The sequence below is a fragment of the Oncorhynchus mykiss genome, chromosome 24 (genome assembly GCF_057628025.1).
Source record: "Oncorhynchus mykiss isolate SJ-2025 chromosome 24, ASM5762802v1, whole genome shotgun sequence".
Classification (NCBI taxonomy): Eukaryota; Metazoa; Chordata; class Actinopteri; order Salmoniformes; family Salmonidae; genus Oncorhynchus; species Oncorhynchus mykiss.
Window position 1 is genome coordinate 21,208,515 of NC_143045.1, and position 18,728 is coordinate 21,227,242.

Genomic DNA, 18,728 nt, shown 5'->3' on the forward strand with positions numbered 1-18,728 from the left:
AGTAAAAAATAACACAACATTCAGATTCGGATTCAGAAAGTCTTAACTGTTGCATTGTGGGGCTGGCTATTCGGTTGAAGCAGTTTAAAAACAACAGGCAAACCAGTAAACAAAAAATAAGATGGACAAGAAAAACATAAGATGAAAATGAAACAAAGGAGAATCAAATGTTTTACTGCTTTAGAAGCCTCCGTTATTCTCAGGGACATGTTTTTCTCTTCGTAACAAACAGCAAGCTTGGTTGATTGCCTCTGATTTTGTCTTTAAAAGGTGCACTCAACTTCCGCCCCACAATCTTCTTCCGAACAAAAATATAAATGCAACATGCAACATTTTCAAGGATTTTACTGAGTTACAGTTCATTATAAGGAAATCCGTCAATTTTAAATAAATAAATGAACCCCTAATCTATGGATTTCATATGACTGGGAATACAGATTTGCATCTATTGGTCACAAATACCTTTTAAAAAAGGTAGGGGTGTGGATCAGAAAACCAGTCAGTATTTGGTGTGACCACCATTTGCCTCATGCAGCACGACACATCTCTTTTGCATAGAGTTGATCAGGCTGTTGATTGTGACCTGAGGAATGTTGTCCCACTCCTCTTCAATGGCTGTGCGAAGTTGCTGGATATTGTCGGGAACTGGAACACGCTGTCGTACACGTCGATCCAGAGCATCCCAAACATTCTCAATGAGTGTTTTCAGCTTCCAGTAATTGTGTACAGGACCTTGTGACATGGGGCCGTGCATTATGCTGAAACATGAGGTGACGGCGGCAGATGAATTGCAAGACAATGAGCCTCTGGATCTCTTCATGGTATTTCTGTGTATTCAAACTGCCATCGATAAAATGCAATTGTGTTCATTGTCCATAGCTTATGTCTGCCCATACCATAACCCCACCACCACCATACTGGCACTGTTCACACGTTGACATCAACAAACCGCTCGTCCACACAACGCTGTCTGCCATCTGCCCTGTACAGTTGCATCTGTTGGTCACAGATACCTTAAAGAAAGGCAGGGATTCCTCCATTACGGATTCCGAACTGCAGTCAGGTCAAGCATGCAGATGAGCCTCTCTGAGACGGTTTCTGACAGTGTGTGCAGAAATTCCGGGTGGCTGGTCTCAGACGATCCTGCAGGTGATGAGGCCGGATGTGAAGGTCCTGGGCTGGCGTGCTTACATGTGGTCTGCAGTTGTGAGGCCGGTTGGATGTACTGCCAAATTCTCTAAAATGACAGCGGCAGCTTATGGTAGATAAATGAACATTCAATTCTCTAGCAACAGCTCTGGTGGACATTCCTGCAATCAGCATGCCAATTGCATGCTCCCTCAACTTGAGACATCTGTGGCATTGTGTTGTGTGACAGAACTGCACATTTTAGAGTGTCTGTTTATTGTCCCCCAGCACAAGGTGCACCTATGTAATGACCGTGCCATTTAATCCGCTTCTTGATATGCCACCCCTGTCAGGTGTATGGATTATTTTAGCAAAGGAAAAAGTCTCACTACCAGAGATGTAAACAAATTTGTACAAAATTTGAGAGAAGTGAGCTTTTTGTGAGAATGGAAACTATCTGGGATGTTTTATTTCAGCTTATGAAACATGGTACCAACACTTTACATGTTGAGTTTATAATTTTGTTCAGTGTAAATCAAACCTCAAGCCTGATTCATTCATCAAAGAAGCTTCACAGGTGCCCTTGGTGCCACAGAGTTTGCACTGATTATACAGTACACTTGTCACAGCAGTTTGCTGCTTCTGTTTGTCACATAGCCTTTCAGCTATAACTGAGTTGTGTGCTTTTCCACAACAAAATTGTAAAACACAAAAGCTTTATGGCCTGGCCTGTTGCTTCTGCTATGATGTAAGTACCAGGGTTGGGGTCAATTCCAATTTATTTAAAAATTGGAATTCCTGAATTGACGTTGAATTCAAATGATTGAATTTGAATTAGACTGTTTGAATTGGAATTGTGAAAACCTTTTAATATTTGGAATTGTATTGGATTTGAATATTTATACATTTCCCAGTTATTTCCCAGAAATTAAAGAACTTAGTATCAAAAATGTACGATAGGATTTGTTTTAAATCATTTTTGCTTGGCTGTCTGAACAGTGAAATGTTCAGCCCGAGGGAATAGTATTTAAATTTGTGGAATTGTTAGGGATAATATTGAATTGAGAAATTCAATGAGCATTAAACGTGCTACAACTCCTCGGATATTAGGGCCCTATAAAATTTTAGTTGCAGATGGAATCCAGACATTAAAACGGAATTAAACAATATTAAAATGTTTTATTGAACTTATTAGGAAATGCAGTGAAATGAAGTGAATCATAAGACATGAACAAAATGCATCAGTGATTCATATTTTCCTGCAACTTTCTGAAACGGCACAGGAATGCCCCTGTCTGTTTGTGTGTTGTGCGTGCATATGTCTACACTTTGTATAGCCTTTAGCGATGATGCTAATGATAACCTTCTTCTGTTAGAGATGGAAAGGCTTTCCCAAAAATCTTCTCACTTAAATGTTAACTACAAAGTAGCCTATGCCTACCAGGCAGAATGATATCATGACTATTTGTGTCAATCCAGTGGCCATTTGTTTTGCAAACTCTGCATTCATATGAGCGCTACAGCAACACCTATTAACCAAACACAGGTTTCTTTCTGGTGCACACTTGCATTTAAGGGTAACATTTGTCAGACTTTAAAAAATGGTCTCCTTGTGTGGTTTAAACATTGTTGTGGACTTAGAACATGCAATATTGTTGTTCTTCTATAAAAAGAAAATAAAATATCATGTGAATTTGATAGGAGAAACAAAATGGAAACCTGGAATAACAAAATGGAATTTTGGAGAAAGAAAATACAGAATCAGGCAAAGAACTGATTTTATGTGGCGCTATTCAAGCATTCATCCGCATCCTGCATTAGTATTAGCTGCCCTCGTGTGTAACCGGTGGGTTTTAGCTGGTACAGCTACCGTGGTGGGATTGTTGTTTGGGTGTTTTCCTCAGATTCATGGCATGTTGGTCAGTGTTTCTGATGTGCATCAAATGAGGTCATAAAAAAACAAATCTGGTTACAGCTAAAAGCTTGGATTTATACACACTTTTCAGATGTAACGACTATAGTGTAGAAGCCAGCATGTACAGTGAGCTCCAAAAGTGAAATTATAAAATGATTGAGGTTTAAGTGTAGACTGTCGGCTTTAATTTGAGTGTAATGACATCCGTATCGGGTTAACTGTTTAGAAATTATAGCACTTTCTTTACATAGTCCCCCCCATTTTAAGGTACCAAAAGTATTGGGACAAATTCACTTATTTGTGTAATAAAATAGTCAAAAGTTTTTACTATTTGGTCCCATTTTCCTAGCATGCAATGAGGTTGGCCCGGGCATCATTGAAGTCCAGTAGAGCACTTCATTATTACACACGCTTCCAACTTACCTGACTTCGTTGTTAAAGTATATAAAAAAAACATTAGATATCAAACCCGTTCACAGGGTTGGTTAACTCTTGAGGTTCCTCGTGTCTCCACCGAATTACTGTAGGTAAATCCGCTTTTAGTTTTAATGCATCTCATTGCTGGAACCAACTGTAAAATACACTGCAATTGGACGCTCTGATGCCGCTTGGGCAATTTAAAATATTGATTGTGAAACTATTGTCTGAGGAATGTGCCTGTTTTTCTTGATTGTTGTGCTGTATTTTAGTTTTGTTAATCTGATTTTGATTTGATTGTTCTATTAATTGTATGTACAGGTCTCCCTTGCAAAAGAGACTCTCTGGTTTCAATGGTGACTCCCTGTTTTTAAATGAAGGTAGAAATTAAATAAAAAAATAAAAAATGCACTTATTTTTTATTTATTTTTTAATTATTTTTTATTATTCATATTACAAAAATCTACTTACATTGCTACATCAAACATGTCTAGCAAACCAAACACAGGTATTAACAATGCTCAAACATACAACAAATATCAATAAAATACAAAAAAGAAACAATTTAAGTGCAATTATATTCACTCTGAAAATATCTTATTATAATGATTCATGAAGATGTTATTCTTTTTGTTATTCACTAAGGTTAGTGTTTTAATAAGATAATTCAATTCAATCAGAAAAATTTGTCATTTTGGTATAGAATTTAAAAAAGAAACAATCATTTCAGTGGTTTTGTTATCATTGCAATAGTAACATATTATATATTTTATGTTAAAATTATAGGCAGTGTTCATAATGGTAAATAAGTACTTTGCAAGGTTTTCCCAAAATTCGGACACAAATTTACATTCAAAGAACAAGTGAGACAGATTCTCACCTTCTTTTTCACAGAAAATGCAGATATCATCAATAGCCACAAATTTGAACATCATAGAATTACATGGATATATCTTATGCAAAATGCTGAAGTGCACTTCCTTAACTTTGTTTGGTATACAGTATTTGTAAGGTCTTAACCATGCATTTTTCCAGACAATGTCAGGAATAAGCATGTTCCAGAAAAACTTTCCTCTCGGTGTAAGTTGGTTTTGTGAATGAAAAATGTGTCTTATATATTTATTACAACAGCACTTATTTCTTGATACTACCCATCCTGGGTCCGGGAGCGTAATCATCAACTGACACTAATTAGCATAACGCAACGGACATAAATATTATATATTGAAACACAGCTTAGCCTTGTTAATCACCCTGTCATCTCAGATTTTGAAAATAAGCTTTACAGCCAAAGCAAGACAAGCATTTGTGTAAATGTATCGATAGCCTAGCATAGCATTATGACTAGCTAGCAGCAGGCAACCTGGTCACGAAAATCAGAAAAGCAATCAAATTAAATCGTTTACCTTTGATGAGCTTCGGATGTTTTCACTCACGAGACTCCCAGTTAGATAGCAAATGTTCCTTTTTTCCAAAAATATTATTTTTGTAGGCGAAATAGCTCTGTTTGTTCTTCACATTTGGCTGAGAAATCGACTGAAAAATGCGGTCACTACAACGCCGAAAAATATTCCAAATTAGCTCCATAATATCGACAGAAACATGGCAAACGTTGTTTATAATCAATCCTCAAGGTGTTTTTCAAATATCTATTCGATAATATATCAACCGGGACAGTTGGCTTTTCACTAGGATCGGGAGGAAAAATGGCTACCTCTCTGTTTTACGCACAAAACACTCTGAGAGACTTCAGCTGACCACTGACGCAATTTTGACTTTCAGGCTCATTTTTCAAAATAAAAGCCTGAAACTATGTATTGTGACACTGGACACATTAGGGAAGCCATAGAAAAGGGAATCTGGTTGATAGCCCATTCACTGCTCAATAGGGACGCATCGAAACGCAGAGCTTTCAAAACATGAGTCACTTCCGGATTGGATTTTTCTCAGGCTTTCACCTGCAATATCAGTTCTTTTATACTCACAGACAATATTTTTACAGTTTTGGAAACTTTTGAGTGTTTTCTATCCTAAGCTGTCAATTATATGCATATTCTAGCATCTTGTCCTGACAAAATAGCCCGTTTACTCTGGGAACGTTATTTTTCCAAAAATGAAAATACTGCCCCCTGGTTAAAAGAATTAAGCTTGTGACTCTACAAATGTGTTGGATTCTTTTGCTGTTTGTTTTCGTTATGTTTCAGATTATTTTGTTCCTAATAGAAATGAATGGTATATATGTTCTTCACATTACCGTCTCTGGTAAACGCACACTATATCTAATCAAATAAATGTGTATTCGTCACATGCACCAATACAGAAGGTGTAAACGGTACCGTGAAATGGTTACTTGGATGGTAGAGTCTTTTTTTGTTTAGGCATCTAGCTAGCTAAACAATGAACCATAATTCCAACTCATAACATTACTACCCTACATGACTCTATAGTTAGCTAAAGCTTACCAACTACTTTCAATGTTAGTTAGTCAGATAACATTAGGCTAAAACTAGCAATGCAAATGGCTCTGAGATACCAATATTACTACACAGATCATACACGTAATGTTAGCTAGCGAGTCAGCCAGTTAATGTTAGCTAGCTAGCTAACAATACACTTTAACTGAAAATGACTTCATCACAAAATTAGAAACGTATCATATCTGAAAATGTAGCTAGCTAGACTGTCTTACTCGTGTACATGGTTGAATGCTTCTCCCTCTCTGTTACAGATGCCATTGTTGCCCTTGGTTTGAAAATGTAATCCGGAGGCAGGTGTTTTATACAACAGCCTTCTTTGTATTCTCTTTTTGACTCCCTCCGCATAGTTGCAACCAAATGCCTGAATTTTCTCAATTTCCTTAGCTATCATACTCTGCTTCCACTGGCATTCCAATGATTTCAAAACTCAGTCCTCCAGAAAGTGGAGAGCATTAGCAACACTTTTGCAGTTCGTGCTATCTTTTTTATTGGGAACAAAATAATCTAAAACACAACCAATACGAATGGCAAATGCATCCAACAAATGTGTAGAGTCATAAACTTGATGTAGGTATTGCATGCTGTGAATATGGGACCAAATGCGTAACTTTTCGACTAGTTTAATACACATATGAAGTGAATTCTTTTCCAATACTTTTGGTCCCTTAAAATGGGGGGACTATTTAAAAAAAATATGTAATTTGTTAATGGTTCACCTCATATGGATAAAAATACCCTCAAATTAAAGCTGACAGTCTGCACTTTAACCTCCTCGTCAGTGTATCATTTAAAATCCAAAGTGCTGGAGTACTGAGCCAAAATAACAACAAAAAATGTACTGTCCCAATACTTTTGGAGCACATTGTATGTGAATTGGTTGCTGTATGCTCCTCCCCACCATACACTTCTGGTAATTTAAGATTTTCACTTCAATGGAGATTTATAGACTGACGGCAGTAAAAATAACTCTAACACGATATTCAATGGCATGGTGAACATTCAAATTCAGAAAATCTTAACTGTTGCATTTCCTGGGCTATTCGGTTGAAGTAGTTTAAAAAGAACAGGCAAACAAGTAAGCAAAATACAACAGATGGACAGAAAAACATAAGAATAGAATTAAACAAAGGAGATCCATAGAGAATGACTTTTGATTGTAAAAAATACATCTGGTCATTCACTGCACATTGGCTTTTTTTCTTAATTTGAATTATACATATTCCAGACCCAAAACTGTAGTACACATTGTTTGAGCCATCTACTCTAAAAGCTTAGCTAAAGCCCTTGGCTTGGAGAAGTACTCTTCTCCCATACAGAAGAGGGTAACAGTAATGGATCCCAAGAGGGAGGGCTATAGGAGAGCTTTCTCTCTCTCCTCTCTCTTTCTCCCTCTCTTTCTCTCTGATATTCTACCCACTTCACTCTCTATTGGCTTTCTCTTTCCGTCTTGTTTTAGTTAGCATGTCACTGGCCTTCATGTCTTCTATGCTGAAATCCTGACTGACATTGAGATTGGCCATTACCATCTCCTGTGGCTTCTTCCTCCTTTGAAAATACCCCATCAGAATAAAACCTGTCTTCTTCAGCAGGCTACCAACCATTACTGACAAATGACATTTCAATGGACGAACAAAGTTGGTTAAAAGGCTAGAAGTCATTACAGTGTGAAGAGTATACAAGCAGGATACTTACTTACCTATGCTCAAGGGAATGTCTGATAAGGTGTTTTGTTAAACACTAGAATAACAGGCCCAGAAGGTAAAATAAAGATGTGATTTATCTCTACCGAGTGGGAAGAAACAACAACAACAACAACATGAGCTCTTCAGTACCAAAGTTCTGATCCTTGTTGTCAGCTTTACTATCATGGTGCATCAGATCTCAGTGGTGAGTGACAGACATTTCTCTATTATTGTCCAACCCATCTGTCTCTCCCTCAGACTTCATGCATCTATACGTCCATGTCAGTGGAGATGGATTTGGGTTAGCCTGCCACAGAGCTTTTCTACTGCCTTTTTTCTCAATGGGATTACGTTGTGTTGTGATGTTTTCTTTCAGAGATTGCAGGTTTGGGCTACAGTATGATAGACAGCTGCATGGATAGTAAACTTCTTTCACCTTACAGGGTCCCGTGCACGTTTTGAGGACAGCTCACCTCGGATCTTGGAAGACCCCTCTGACTTGATCGTGTCCAAGGGGGAACCCGCAACCCTCAACTGCAAGGCAGAGGGGCGGCCTAACCCCACTGTGGAGTGGTACAAGGACGGGGAGCGGGTGGAAACGGACCGGGATGACCCTCGATCTCACCGAATGCTCCTTCCCAGCGGCTCCCTCTTCTTCCTGCGTATCGTCCACGGACGACGCTCCAAACCAGATGAGGGCGTCTACACCTGTGTGGCACGTAACTACCTTGGAGAGGCTGTCAGTCGAAACGCTTCACTGGAAGTAGCCAGTAAGTCTTTGTCATTTTACTTGCTGTCAATGTCACCCCATGACCTGTCTCTCTCTATGTCTCTCTCTCAGCACAACAGGTGAAGAGGACAGGCTTTCATCTGCTATCTTGAACTTCTGAAAATATGACCATTTGGAGAGACTTGTCTATTATTGTGGCCCTTAGGCTCACGTGGTCATCACTAGTTGTCACAGTCATAAACCCTGCCTATTTCTACAATTTATCTATTTTTTTATCTGATTTTAACCCTAACCTTAACCACACTGTAACCTTTTGCTTAACCATAAAATAAGACCAAAAATAACATTATTATTATTATTTTTTTTTTTAAATATAACAAATTATGACTTTGTATCTGTGGTAACTAGTGACAACTGCATCACTTGCCACTTTCTCTCTTTCTCCTTGTAATTGTGGCAGTGTGGCGTGACCCTGGGCTGGATGCAGGTCCTTTCTGCCGTTAGGAAATGGATTAGCGGAGTGTGCTGATTAGGAAAAGGAGCGTAACAGATGAGGGAATGTCTCCTCGTTTAAAAACACAAAACAGCAATTTGCCTGCATCTTATCTTCCACCAGAGCACAGAGCCAGCCAGGCCTCCTCAGCCTCAGCCTCTAACTGCTCATGGCTCACTGACTTCCACAGCTCATGTTCAAAAATAGGGCAAGCTTTAGTTCAGCTTCCACACTGAGTGATATATCCACACTCATAAGCGGCAGAACATGAAATATTAGAGAAAAACGAAAAATATTAGAGCAGAACAGCTTCCAGAGGAAAACATTTAAGCACCACAGTTATATTGCTGTTTTTGATGATGAATTCTCCTCAGCCAGTGGAGATGTCGTCGGAGATGACAGTCCTACCAGTAAGGCTATGCATCACCTAGATGCAAGCACTCTAACGGTGACTAACTGCAGTAATGACTATTGTCCTAGGTCTGGTGCCTCTGGGTAGCTGGTGAATAAGTTGATTATGATTTATTAGTACTGAATTGCTACCATGGTAACGATAGTGAAATCACACTGAGATCAATGCAACTCCTGGCTTGGGAGTAGCTCAGAGGAAAGATACATTGAATTGCTGTGGCATGTAGGCATGCCTAGAACTGACCTCTGAACCATGACACCCCACCCTGCCCTGACTGTCATGGGGATTGGCTACAGTAGAGTATTACCTCAACAGGGTTGTCGAATTTAGATTTCTACACAGTTCATTCCTTCCACACAATCAGTCCCTTCACTGCACAAATGCATCGGAAGTGACATGTATTTCATGCTTAAATGTTTTTCGCCTTCGGGGTCCACAACTCAGGCTTCAGTATAACTAGACACTGTTGCTTAATTTGACTTCCTCAGAATAACTTTCATGTCGGGTATGGAAATACTAAACAGTCAATTATTGCTGGCTGTGTTCTTGTTGTTGGCATGAATAAGCAGTAAGCGACCAGCTGAATAGCAGGGCTGTTGAAGCGCCTAGATAATGAGATATTGTGTATGAATCCATTCACATATTCCTCCCAGAAATAGCAGTGTTCTGCTCTGTCGGTTAGCCTTTATGTAAGAAGAAGAGGAAAGCGGTATCTATTTCAAAGCCATGAATGTGAATGTCTGTCTGAGGGAGCAAACAGCCGCGTTCTTTGAGCTGGATTAAAATAAAGTAGGACAAATAAAAAATTTAACTTGCTTGAAAGGCTTTAGGGCCAGATGTCTCTCTTTCTCCTGATGGGAGGATTATGAAGGACTGACATTTTGGACTGCCGCTTGTTTCTTGGCCTCTTCTACACTACAACTCTGCCACTGGTCTCTTCTTTAAACCCTGAAGAAGAAATACAGGAGAGATGTTTTCTGTATGGACAGATATCGCAGTGGCCAAATTGTTCATTTAAACTCTCTTTATTGTTACTACAATACGTTACTAATTTTTTCTTGTCATAATCATTTACATAAAGGATTAAAGATTTTGAATAATCAAGTTGGCTTTAACAAGTGCCTAAGGGTGAATTTGTAGGCATGAGTTGACCACTAGTCCAACCATTGAAACACAACAGGCTCAGGAGACCTGGCACTGCCTGAGTCCCTCTTTATCCTCAGTAAACACAGACAATGGCTGGATTAAATCAATCCCTCCTCTCGACAGGCGCCCACTGGCTCTATTAGCCATGACACGGCAGTAGCAGAGAGATAGGATTAGACCACCTCTAATGGGTGTACTCCTACTGTACTGACACAAAAGAACAATGACTGACTGACCATCAGGTCACTTTACTCTAGGACCTGCTCTCAGCTAGAACACTTTCACTTTCCTGCCATGCTCCCATCCCATACACATCTCCATCTACATTGACATTTTAGTAAATTAGCAGACGCTCTTATCCAGAGCGACTTACAATTTGTGTGTTTATCTCAAGAGGGCTAGGTAAGACGACTACATATCACAATCGTAGCAAATACATTTTCCCTCAATAAATATGTTATTAGCAAAGTCAGTGCTAGTAGGAAAGGGGTGGAGGGTGCCAGGACAGAGAAGAGCTCTGACTGGGCTGAGCGGGAGCTCAAATCAAATCAAATCAAATGTATTTATATAGCCCTTCGTACATCAGCTGATATCTCAAAGTGAGGTACAGAAACCCAGCCTAAAACCCCAAACGGCAAGCAATGCAGGTGTAGAAGCACGGTGGGTAGGAAAAACTCCCTAGAAAGGCCAAAACCTAGGAAGAAACCTAGAGAGGAACCAGGCTACGTGGGGTGGCCAGTCCTCGTCTGGCTGTGCCGGGTGGAGATATAACAGAACATGGCCAAGATGTTCAAATGTTCATAAATGACCAGCATGGTCCAATAATAATAATAAGGCAGAACAGTTGAAACTGGAGCAGCAGCACGGCCAGGTGGACTGGGGACAGCAAGGAGTCATCATGTCAGGTAGTCCTGAGGCATGGTCCTAGGGCTCAGGTCCTCCGAGAGAGAGAGAAAGAAAGAGAGAAAGAGAGAATTAGAGAGAGCATACTTAAATTCACACAGGACACCGAATAGGACAGGAGAAGTACTCCAGATATAACAAACTGACCCTAGCCTCCCGACACATAAACTACTGCAGCATAAATACTGGAGGCTGAGACAGGAGGGGTCAGGAGACACTGTGAACCCATCCGAGGACACCCCCGGACAGGGCCAAACAGGAAGGATATAACCCCACCCACTTGCGCTGCTGTACACAGCTTGTCACTATGTCCTCTGGTTAGTGGTTTTTCGTCATAAATCTTGTTCTGCAGAGTGGTCACTAGCTGGCACAGCCACAAAGTCATAAAATCATATTTTAACCTTAACCACACCACATCTAATTCCTAACTCTAATAAATTAAGAACAAAAATTTTGACTTTGCAGCTGGCTCATCTAGCGGATATCTCTCAGTTCTGTCTCAAGGGCAAGATTCATCCCAATTGAAGTCAACCTGTCCCTCCAACAACTCGGCCCAACCTCTCAACCCTGTCCCCCACGTCACCTTTAGAGTGCCCCCTCCATCCTCACCTTCTCCCTACACTCCTCACCCAATCCTGTCAACCCTACTCCATCCTGCCTTGAGAATGTTCAGTGGGGCCTCCCGGGTGGCGCAGTGGTTAAGGGCGCTGTACTGCAGCGCCAGCTGTGCCATCAGAAACTCTGGGTTCGCGCCCAGGCTCTGTCGTAACCGGACGCGACTGGGAGGTCCATGGGGCGACGCACAATTGGCCTAGCGTCGTCCGGGTTAGGGAGGGCTTGGTCGGTAGGGATGTCCTTGTCTCATCGCGCACCAGCGACTCCTGTAGCGGGCCGGGCGCAGTGCGCGCTAGCCACTGTGTTTCCTCTGGCACATTGGTGCGGCTGGCTTCCGGGTTGGATGCGCGCTGTGTTAAGAAGCAGTGCGGCTAGATTGGGTTGTGTATCGGAGGACGCATGACTTTCAACCTTCGTCTCTCCCGAGCCCATACGGGAGTTGTACAAGATAGTAGCTACTACAACAATTGGACACCACGAAATTGGGGAGAAAAAAAAAGAGAATGTTCAGTGAATCTGATCACGGACTGATGTTTAGTCTAGTGAACTGACTGACAAGGGCCACACGATGCAAAGCAGCCTATTGCCATGACTACTCTCCCATCTCCCCACTTCAAAACATTAACAGATGGCCACTACGACTGCACTAAAGCTGCACTCTTGCTAAATGCTAAATATTGAGATTAATGTCACTTAAAAATACAGTGCTATATTCTGAGGATATTCTTAATCTCTTAATCTGTATATCCCTGAAGCATTACAATTATGAAAATAAATGGCACTGTCCCAGAATAGTAGCAGTAACAGTAAAGTATGAAAATGTATGCACTCAATGTAGTTTGCTCTGGATAAGTGTCTGCTAAATGTTTAAAATGTAAAATGTAAATGTAAATGTTTAAAATGTAAATGTAACAATTATTATGGTAGTAAGAGCATAATCATTTAACAACATTGTTTAAGCTGAGCTAAAGAAATAGCAGGAGTTAGATGAATATGGGCTTTATTTATCCCCAGGCCAGGACCTTAGGTGCCCTCTTCTCCACTCCTGTCACAGTAAGGTGAGGTTGGGATAGTTCAGATTCAGGATGTCCTGGTACTTACTCACCACCATTGGGAATCACAGTGTGAGTCACGTCTGGTACAAAGACTGTGCTTTGGACGTTACTTCAGGAAGTCCCCTGGCCATCTGTCTGTGTGAGAATATCAGAGGTTCCTGTGGTGCCATCATCATTTCATAAAAATATAACAGTGTGTGAATTCTGTGAAACGACTTTTAGCATGTCAGCCTTTAAAGCCTGGGTGCAGGAGGGATCGTATTAACTTCCAACAGCTTCAAAGAGATGCTCTTGGCTGCTCGCACTGCACAGAGTTGGGGGGAAATTATCTGAGGCTACTTTCTGCTCTCTGACACTTGTTTCAAGCCCTCAAATGGCCCACATTCTGGGACTTCTGTGGTTGAATGTGTGGATGAGAGTGGAGAAGTATTTGTGTGTGTGGATTAGCTCATTGGCTCTATAACCATGTCTTCTCTTCAGTTCCCTCGACATGGCTGGGTAGTGACGGTGTCTGTGCTCCTTGTCTCGTCTCCACACCGGCCCTTTACAGACGGATCTCTAAAAATAATTCACCACTTTCAATTAGCCCTCAGCTCTCTGAAGCTTTTCAAACAAGCAGCCAGCTGAGTGGGGACTACTGAACAGACTTTTGGGAGGGGAAGGGTGTGTGCTTTGTCAGGTAATAGCTCATCCATCAATTGTCTAAAGGGGGTTCTTTAATTGTGTTGGCGTCTCCTTTTGTTGGGTTTTGGGGGCGGGTGGGACGGGAGCTCAGGGGGTTCCGTTATACCCCTGAAGGGACAGATGTTCAGGCAGCGCGTGCCTGTAAATGTTCCCTTAAACTGCCCCCCTGCCTATGTACTTAACTCACCCCAGACTGTAGGGGTGCAACTGCTACTATTTGGATGAGCTGATAGGCCTTGTGTATCTTAGATTCAGATGAGGTGGATATATTACAATCTGAGACAGAAAAAACTCCAGTTGGATGTGATGAGGAATTCTGACAAGCTTTTTAATGTTCTGAACAAGCCTTTACTTTTGAAACAAATGACAGAAATCGACTTTTCTAAGTTTAAATGTCACGTCAATGACAAAGTCCAGTCTCAGCTGAGGAATTAAATGTGCTTCATTATAATACAGAAAAAATGCCTCCAAATGATCAAAAGTAGAGATGCTGCTGCATTTGAACAGGCAGCGACTTCAGGCAGCCAGAGAGTGTGAGACAGATTGTCTCATATTGGGGGGCTGGCGAGAGGGGGGAGGTTGAGCAGACAGATCGACAGATGACCACTTCAATCATGACAGCGGATCTGAAACGCAGCCGGCTCAGCGACGGCTCAGCCACCATTTGTCTGCTTCTCAGAGATTGGAATATTCATAGCAACACGTTTCCCAAGATAATTGCAGCCTTTACAACTCAAGATAGAGGAGAGAAAGTCTCTATGCTCTAGATGGCTGTGATAAACTAAATGAGATGGTAGTCAGTCAGTCACTGTAGTTGTGAATATAAATGCCATTTTAAAAGACACAGGTAGCTGCTGTGTTGATGAGGGATCTGTCAAACACATGTCAGGGGATAAGTGATGGGGGTAGTGTGGTTTAGCTGGAGAGACGTCCAGTTGACAGACAGGTGATGAGTTCACTAATGTGTTTAGTATAGATTAACTGATGTTTGAGATTGGACTAATTCGCAGCATATTTGCAGTCCTAATTTATTTGATTGGGTGTTGATGCATTACCGTGCTAACAGATGGATAGTTTGACAGGCAGGTAGATGGTCTTGGTCTGATTGTTTACTTTGTAAAATGCCAACCTAAGATATTTATAAAGGTATAAGAAGATATGTTATTCTGGAGTAGTGTGTGTTGGTCAAGGAGGAAAGGGTACATAGGGAGGGTCACCTGCAGACCCTCAGATTGTGTGTGTGCATTTTCAACACTGAAATAGTAGTGCTGCACAGGTTTCTTGAGGCCTCGGCCAGGCATCAGAGCACATACAGTTTCTTTCCTCTGTCAATCATTGCTGGGATTTAATGACAAAGGTTGCTGCCAAGTCAACCCTCTCATCCGGACTTCCTTTGCAGAGAAAAGGCTGCTAAACTCACTGTCTGACAGTGACATAAAGATCATGTCCCCTTTTTTAGTTCTGTCGTCGTTGTCACTGTCAGATTTGTAGTGCGGAGATGTGAGTTAGCATAGTTTCCAGTGTGAGGCAGAAGCATTGCATTAATGTGTGATGCCATTTTTCCCTCTGACAGGTTAAATTATTAATGTGTTTGTATTTGTTTACTCTGTGTTGGACTGAGAGATGTGCATTATTCATCCACTCTGACAGTAGAGACTGCAGACTAGGATGCGGCACAGGAAACATCAAAACACTGCACAACAAGGAAGTTGCCAGGGATTTGAACAGTCATGTACAAGCACAAAACACAATGTACTGCTTTCACCCAATCAGCTTGTTTTCCTCTCGTCTAACCTTCAAACAGAAACTCTACATATAAAATGTGCTCAAATTGATTACAAGGACAATATTTGAGATTACTCTTGTGATGACATTGACAGAATACCGCATCGGAGAAGGATGTGTACTGATGTACATATCTCATATCGTTTGCATTTGAAAGACAACATATTCTCAATAACATACACTACCATTCAAAAGTTTAGGGTCACTTAGAAATGTCCTTGTTTTTGAAAGAAAAGCACATTTTTTGTCCATTTAAAATAACATCAAATTGATCAGAAATACAGTGTAGACATTGTTAATATTGTAAATGACTATTGTAGCTGGAAACGGCTGATTTTCAATGGAATATCTACATAGGCGTGCAGAGGCACATTATCAGCAACCATCCCTCCTGTCTTTCAATGGCACGTTGTGTTAGCTAATCCAAGTTTATAATTTTAAAAGGCTAATTATTAGAAAACCCTTTTGAAATTATGTTAGCACAGCTGAAAGCTGTTGTTCTGATTAAAGAAGCAATACAACTGGCCTTCTTTAGACTTGTTGTGTATCTGGAGCATCAACATTTGTGGGTTTGATTACAGGCTCAAAATGGCCAGAAACTAAGAACTTTCTTCTGAAACTCATCAGTCTATTCTTGTTCTGAAAAATTAAGGCTATTCCATTTGAGAAATTGCCATGAAACTGAAGATCTCATACAACATTGTGTACTACTTCACAGAACAGCGCAAACTGGCTTCTTTAATCAGAACAACAGTTTTCAGCTGTGCTAACATAATTTCAAAAGTGTTTTCTAATGATCAATTAGCCTTTTAAAGTGATAAACTTGGATTAGCTAACACGACGTGCCATTGGAACACAGGAGTGATTGGTTGCTGATAATGGGCCCCTGCACGCCTATGTAGATATTCCATTAAAAATCAGTTTCCAGCTACAATAGTCATTTACAATATTAACAATTTCTACACTGTGTTTCTGATCAATTTGATGTTATTTTAATGGACGTATAAAGGTACTAAATTAATAGATAAAAACAATCTGCTATATAGTTTGACTGTGTATTTTTCCAAATGTGTTTACCTACCAGGTCAAATAAATGTAGAGTAATATGAATAGATAGACTAAACCATGTCTATGCTCTCCTCTTCCCAGTCCTGAGGGATGACTTCCGGCAGGCCCCCAGTGATGTGGTGGTGGCAGCCGGTGAGCCAGCGGTCCTGGAGTGTGTTCCCCCCCGCGGTCACCCTGAGCCCACCGTCTCCTGGAAGAGGAACAATGCCCGCGTCAGCAGCAAGGATGACCGCATCTCTGTGAGTCTCACCTATACAGTTTTTCACGGCACTGTATGACCCCTGAACTATGACCCATAGTTTCAGCATCAAGCTCATTAGAGTTAGAAGTAAAACCCTTTAGAGTTTGCATACACTAGAGTTCCAACCCACTAAAGTTCCAACCAAACCTCACTGAGCTCAGTGCAGTTAAGTCCCAAGTCAACCCAAACTGTCTCAAAGGCCATTAATGTAATTAATGATGCATGCTGATGATGGTGGAATCCTTAATGATACATGCTGATGAAGGTGGAATCATAAATTATACATCCATTTGAAGTGCTGATGTCAGATGGTGGAAGTACTGCCTCTCCTCTGAAAAGCCCAAAGGCTAATACATGGAGTGATATGATGACCTGTCATCACTGTCTTGTTTTTCAGATGCGTGGGGGCAAGCTGATGATCTCCTACACCAGGAAGAGTGATGCTGGCATGTATGTGTGTGTGGGCACCAACATGGTGGGAGAGAGGGACAGTGACCCTGCTGAATTGGTGGTGTATGGTGAGTCTCTCACACCTGTGTGTGTGTGCGTGTGCATGTGTGCGTGTGCTTGTTTGTATGTGTGTGTGCGCATTACGCTGTCTTCATGTGTGTAACTCTGGGTCTCTCTATGTAGAGCGTCCTGTGCTGATACGGAGGCCGGTGAACCAGGTGGTGATGGAGGAAGAAACTGTTGATTTCCTGTGTGAGGTACATGGAGACCCCGCCCCCACAATACGCTGGCGTCGAGAGGAGGGGGAGCTCCCCCGCGGGAGGTGAGGACACATTGACGGACAGGTCCACTCACTAATAGAAAATAAACTGATTGATTGATTGACATCTGAAGAGATAGACAAAACACTCAGTGACACATTGATTGATGGAGTGCTAGAGGTACAGACTGACAGAATGAGGAAAGCCCATTCACCAGATACCTGTGCAGAGCTCATGCCCTTTTCCTCTTCCAGTCTCCGAAGTGCCCTTTTTGGTGGTGGTATAATCTTCCGCAAAATTAATTTGTTGTATAAATATTGTGTCATTGTTGTTCGGAGCCCACTACCCACAATCCGTTGTGGCGTCCGTTGTGGCGCCACCCCCCTAGTTTAAATTTCAACATTTGATTAACACTTGATAACACTTGATAACACTTGATTTAGCCTCCATCAATAATATTCGCTCTGGTTGGCTGATACACATAGCAGAGAGAGGCAGAAAGATGTAGAGATGAGAGGCTGCATCAACGACCCTCTGACCCAACTCCACCTGTTCTTCAGTCGGGAGTTGCACATGTATGTCAGGGCAGCAGCAACACAGGAAGTCCAGACTCTAGCTAACCACCACATACTAAAATATCAACACAAGCAACTGACAGCCAGCCATATATCATGAGTTAGAATATTATTAATATTATATAATTAAGTTATTGTTATTATTTGATATGAGCTTTGAATATAAATTAATCAGTAAAAGAAATCGCTCTAGGTCACTAGCAGATTTCCATCAATCATCAATATCAATGATCAATTGATAGCCCATCCTCTTTTTCGATGCTGTCGTGACTTTACCTTCATTAATCTGATGACTGTTATTTATCGAATCAACTAACTATGTTTAATTGTTACCTGATTTAAATTAATCATGTAACAATGCACTCATTAGGAGTTTGGGGCATCATGTGAGTGGTTGTTTAAAGAGTTACCATCTCACGAATTAACTCTAAAGGTCTTAACCTATCACATCCATAAAACAGTCAACGTATTAAATCATAACCTCTTATCATATCATCATTCTGAACAGTCGTAACCTCATGCATCTGCAAAAACCCCAGCCTTACTTACTATACAAATTGGTTTAATTATTTATTTACTAGCTAACTAAATAATAACACAGAATAAACATACCCACTTAATGCATGAGGAAAAGGTCCCTAGCGGACTGACACGATATGGTGGCTTTTTACACAACAACAAGGAGAGAGAGA

General features: G+C 41.0%; 1 protein-coding gene across 7 annotated transcripts in view; it reads left to right on the forward strand.

Annotated features, from left to right (window-relative positions):
• LOC110503971 (roundabout homolog 2) overlaps positions 1-18,728 on the forward strand; it is a 63,640-nt gene that overhangs the window by 17,750 nt on the left and 27,162 nt on the right. For all 7 annotated transcript variants that reach the window (XM_021582664.3, XM_036961462.2, XM_090219137.1 and 4 more), the window contains exons 2-5: positions 8,063-8,389; positions 16,592-16,749; positions 17,149-17,269; positions 17,385-17,523. In XM_021582664.3, coding sequence (XP_021438339.3) covers positions 8,063-8,389; positions 16,592-16,749; positions 17,149-17,269; positions 17,385-17,523 — 745 coding nt within the window. The remainder of the gene's footprint in view (positions 1-8,062; positions 8,390-16,591; positions 16,750-17,148; positions 17,270-17,384; positions 17,524-18,728) is intronic.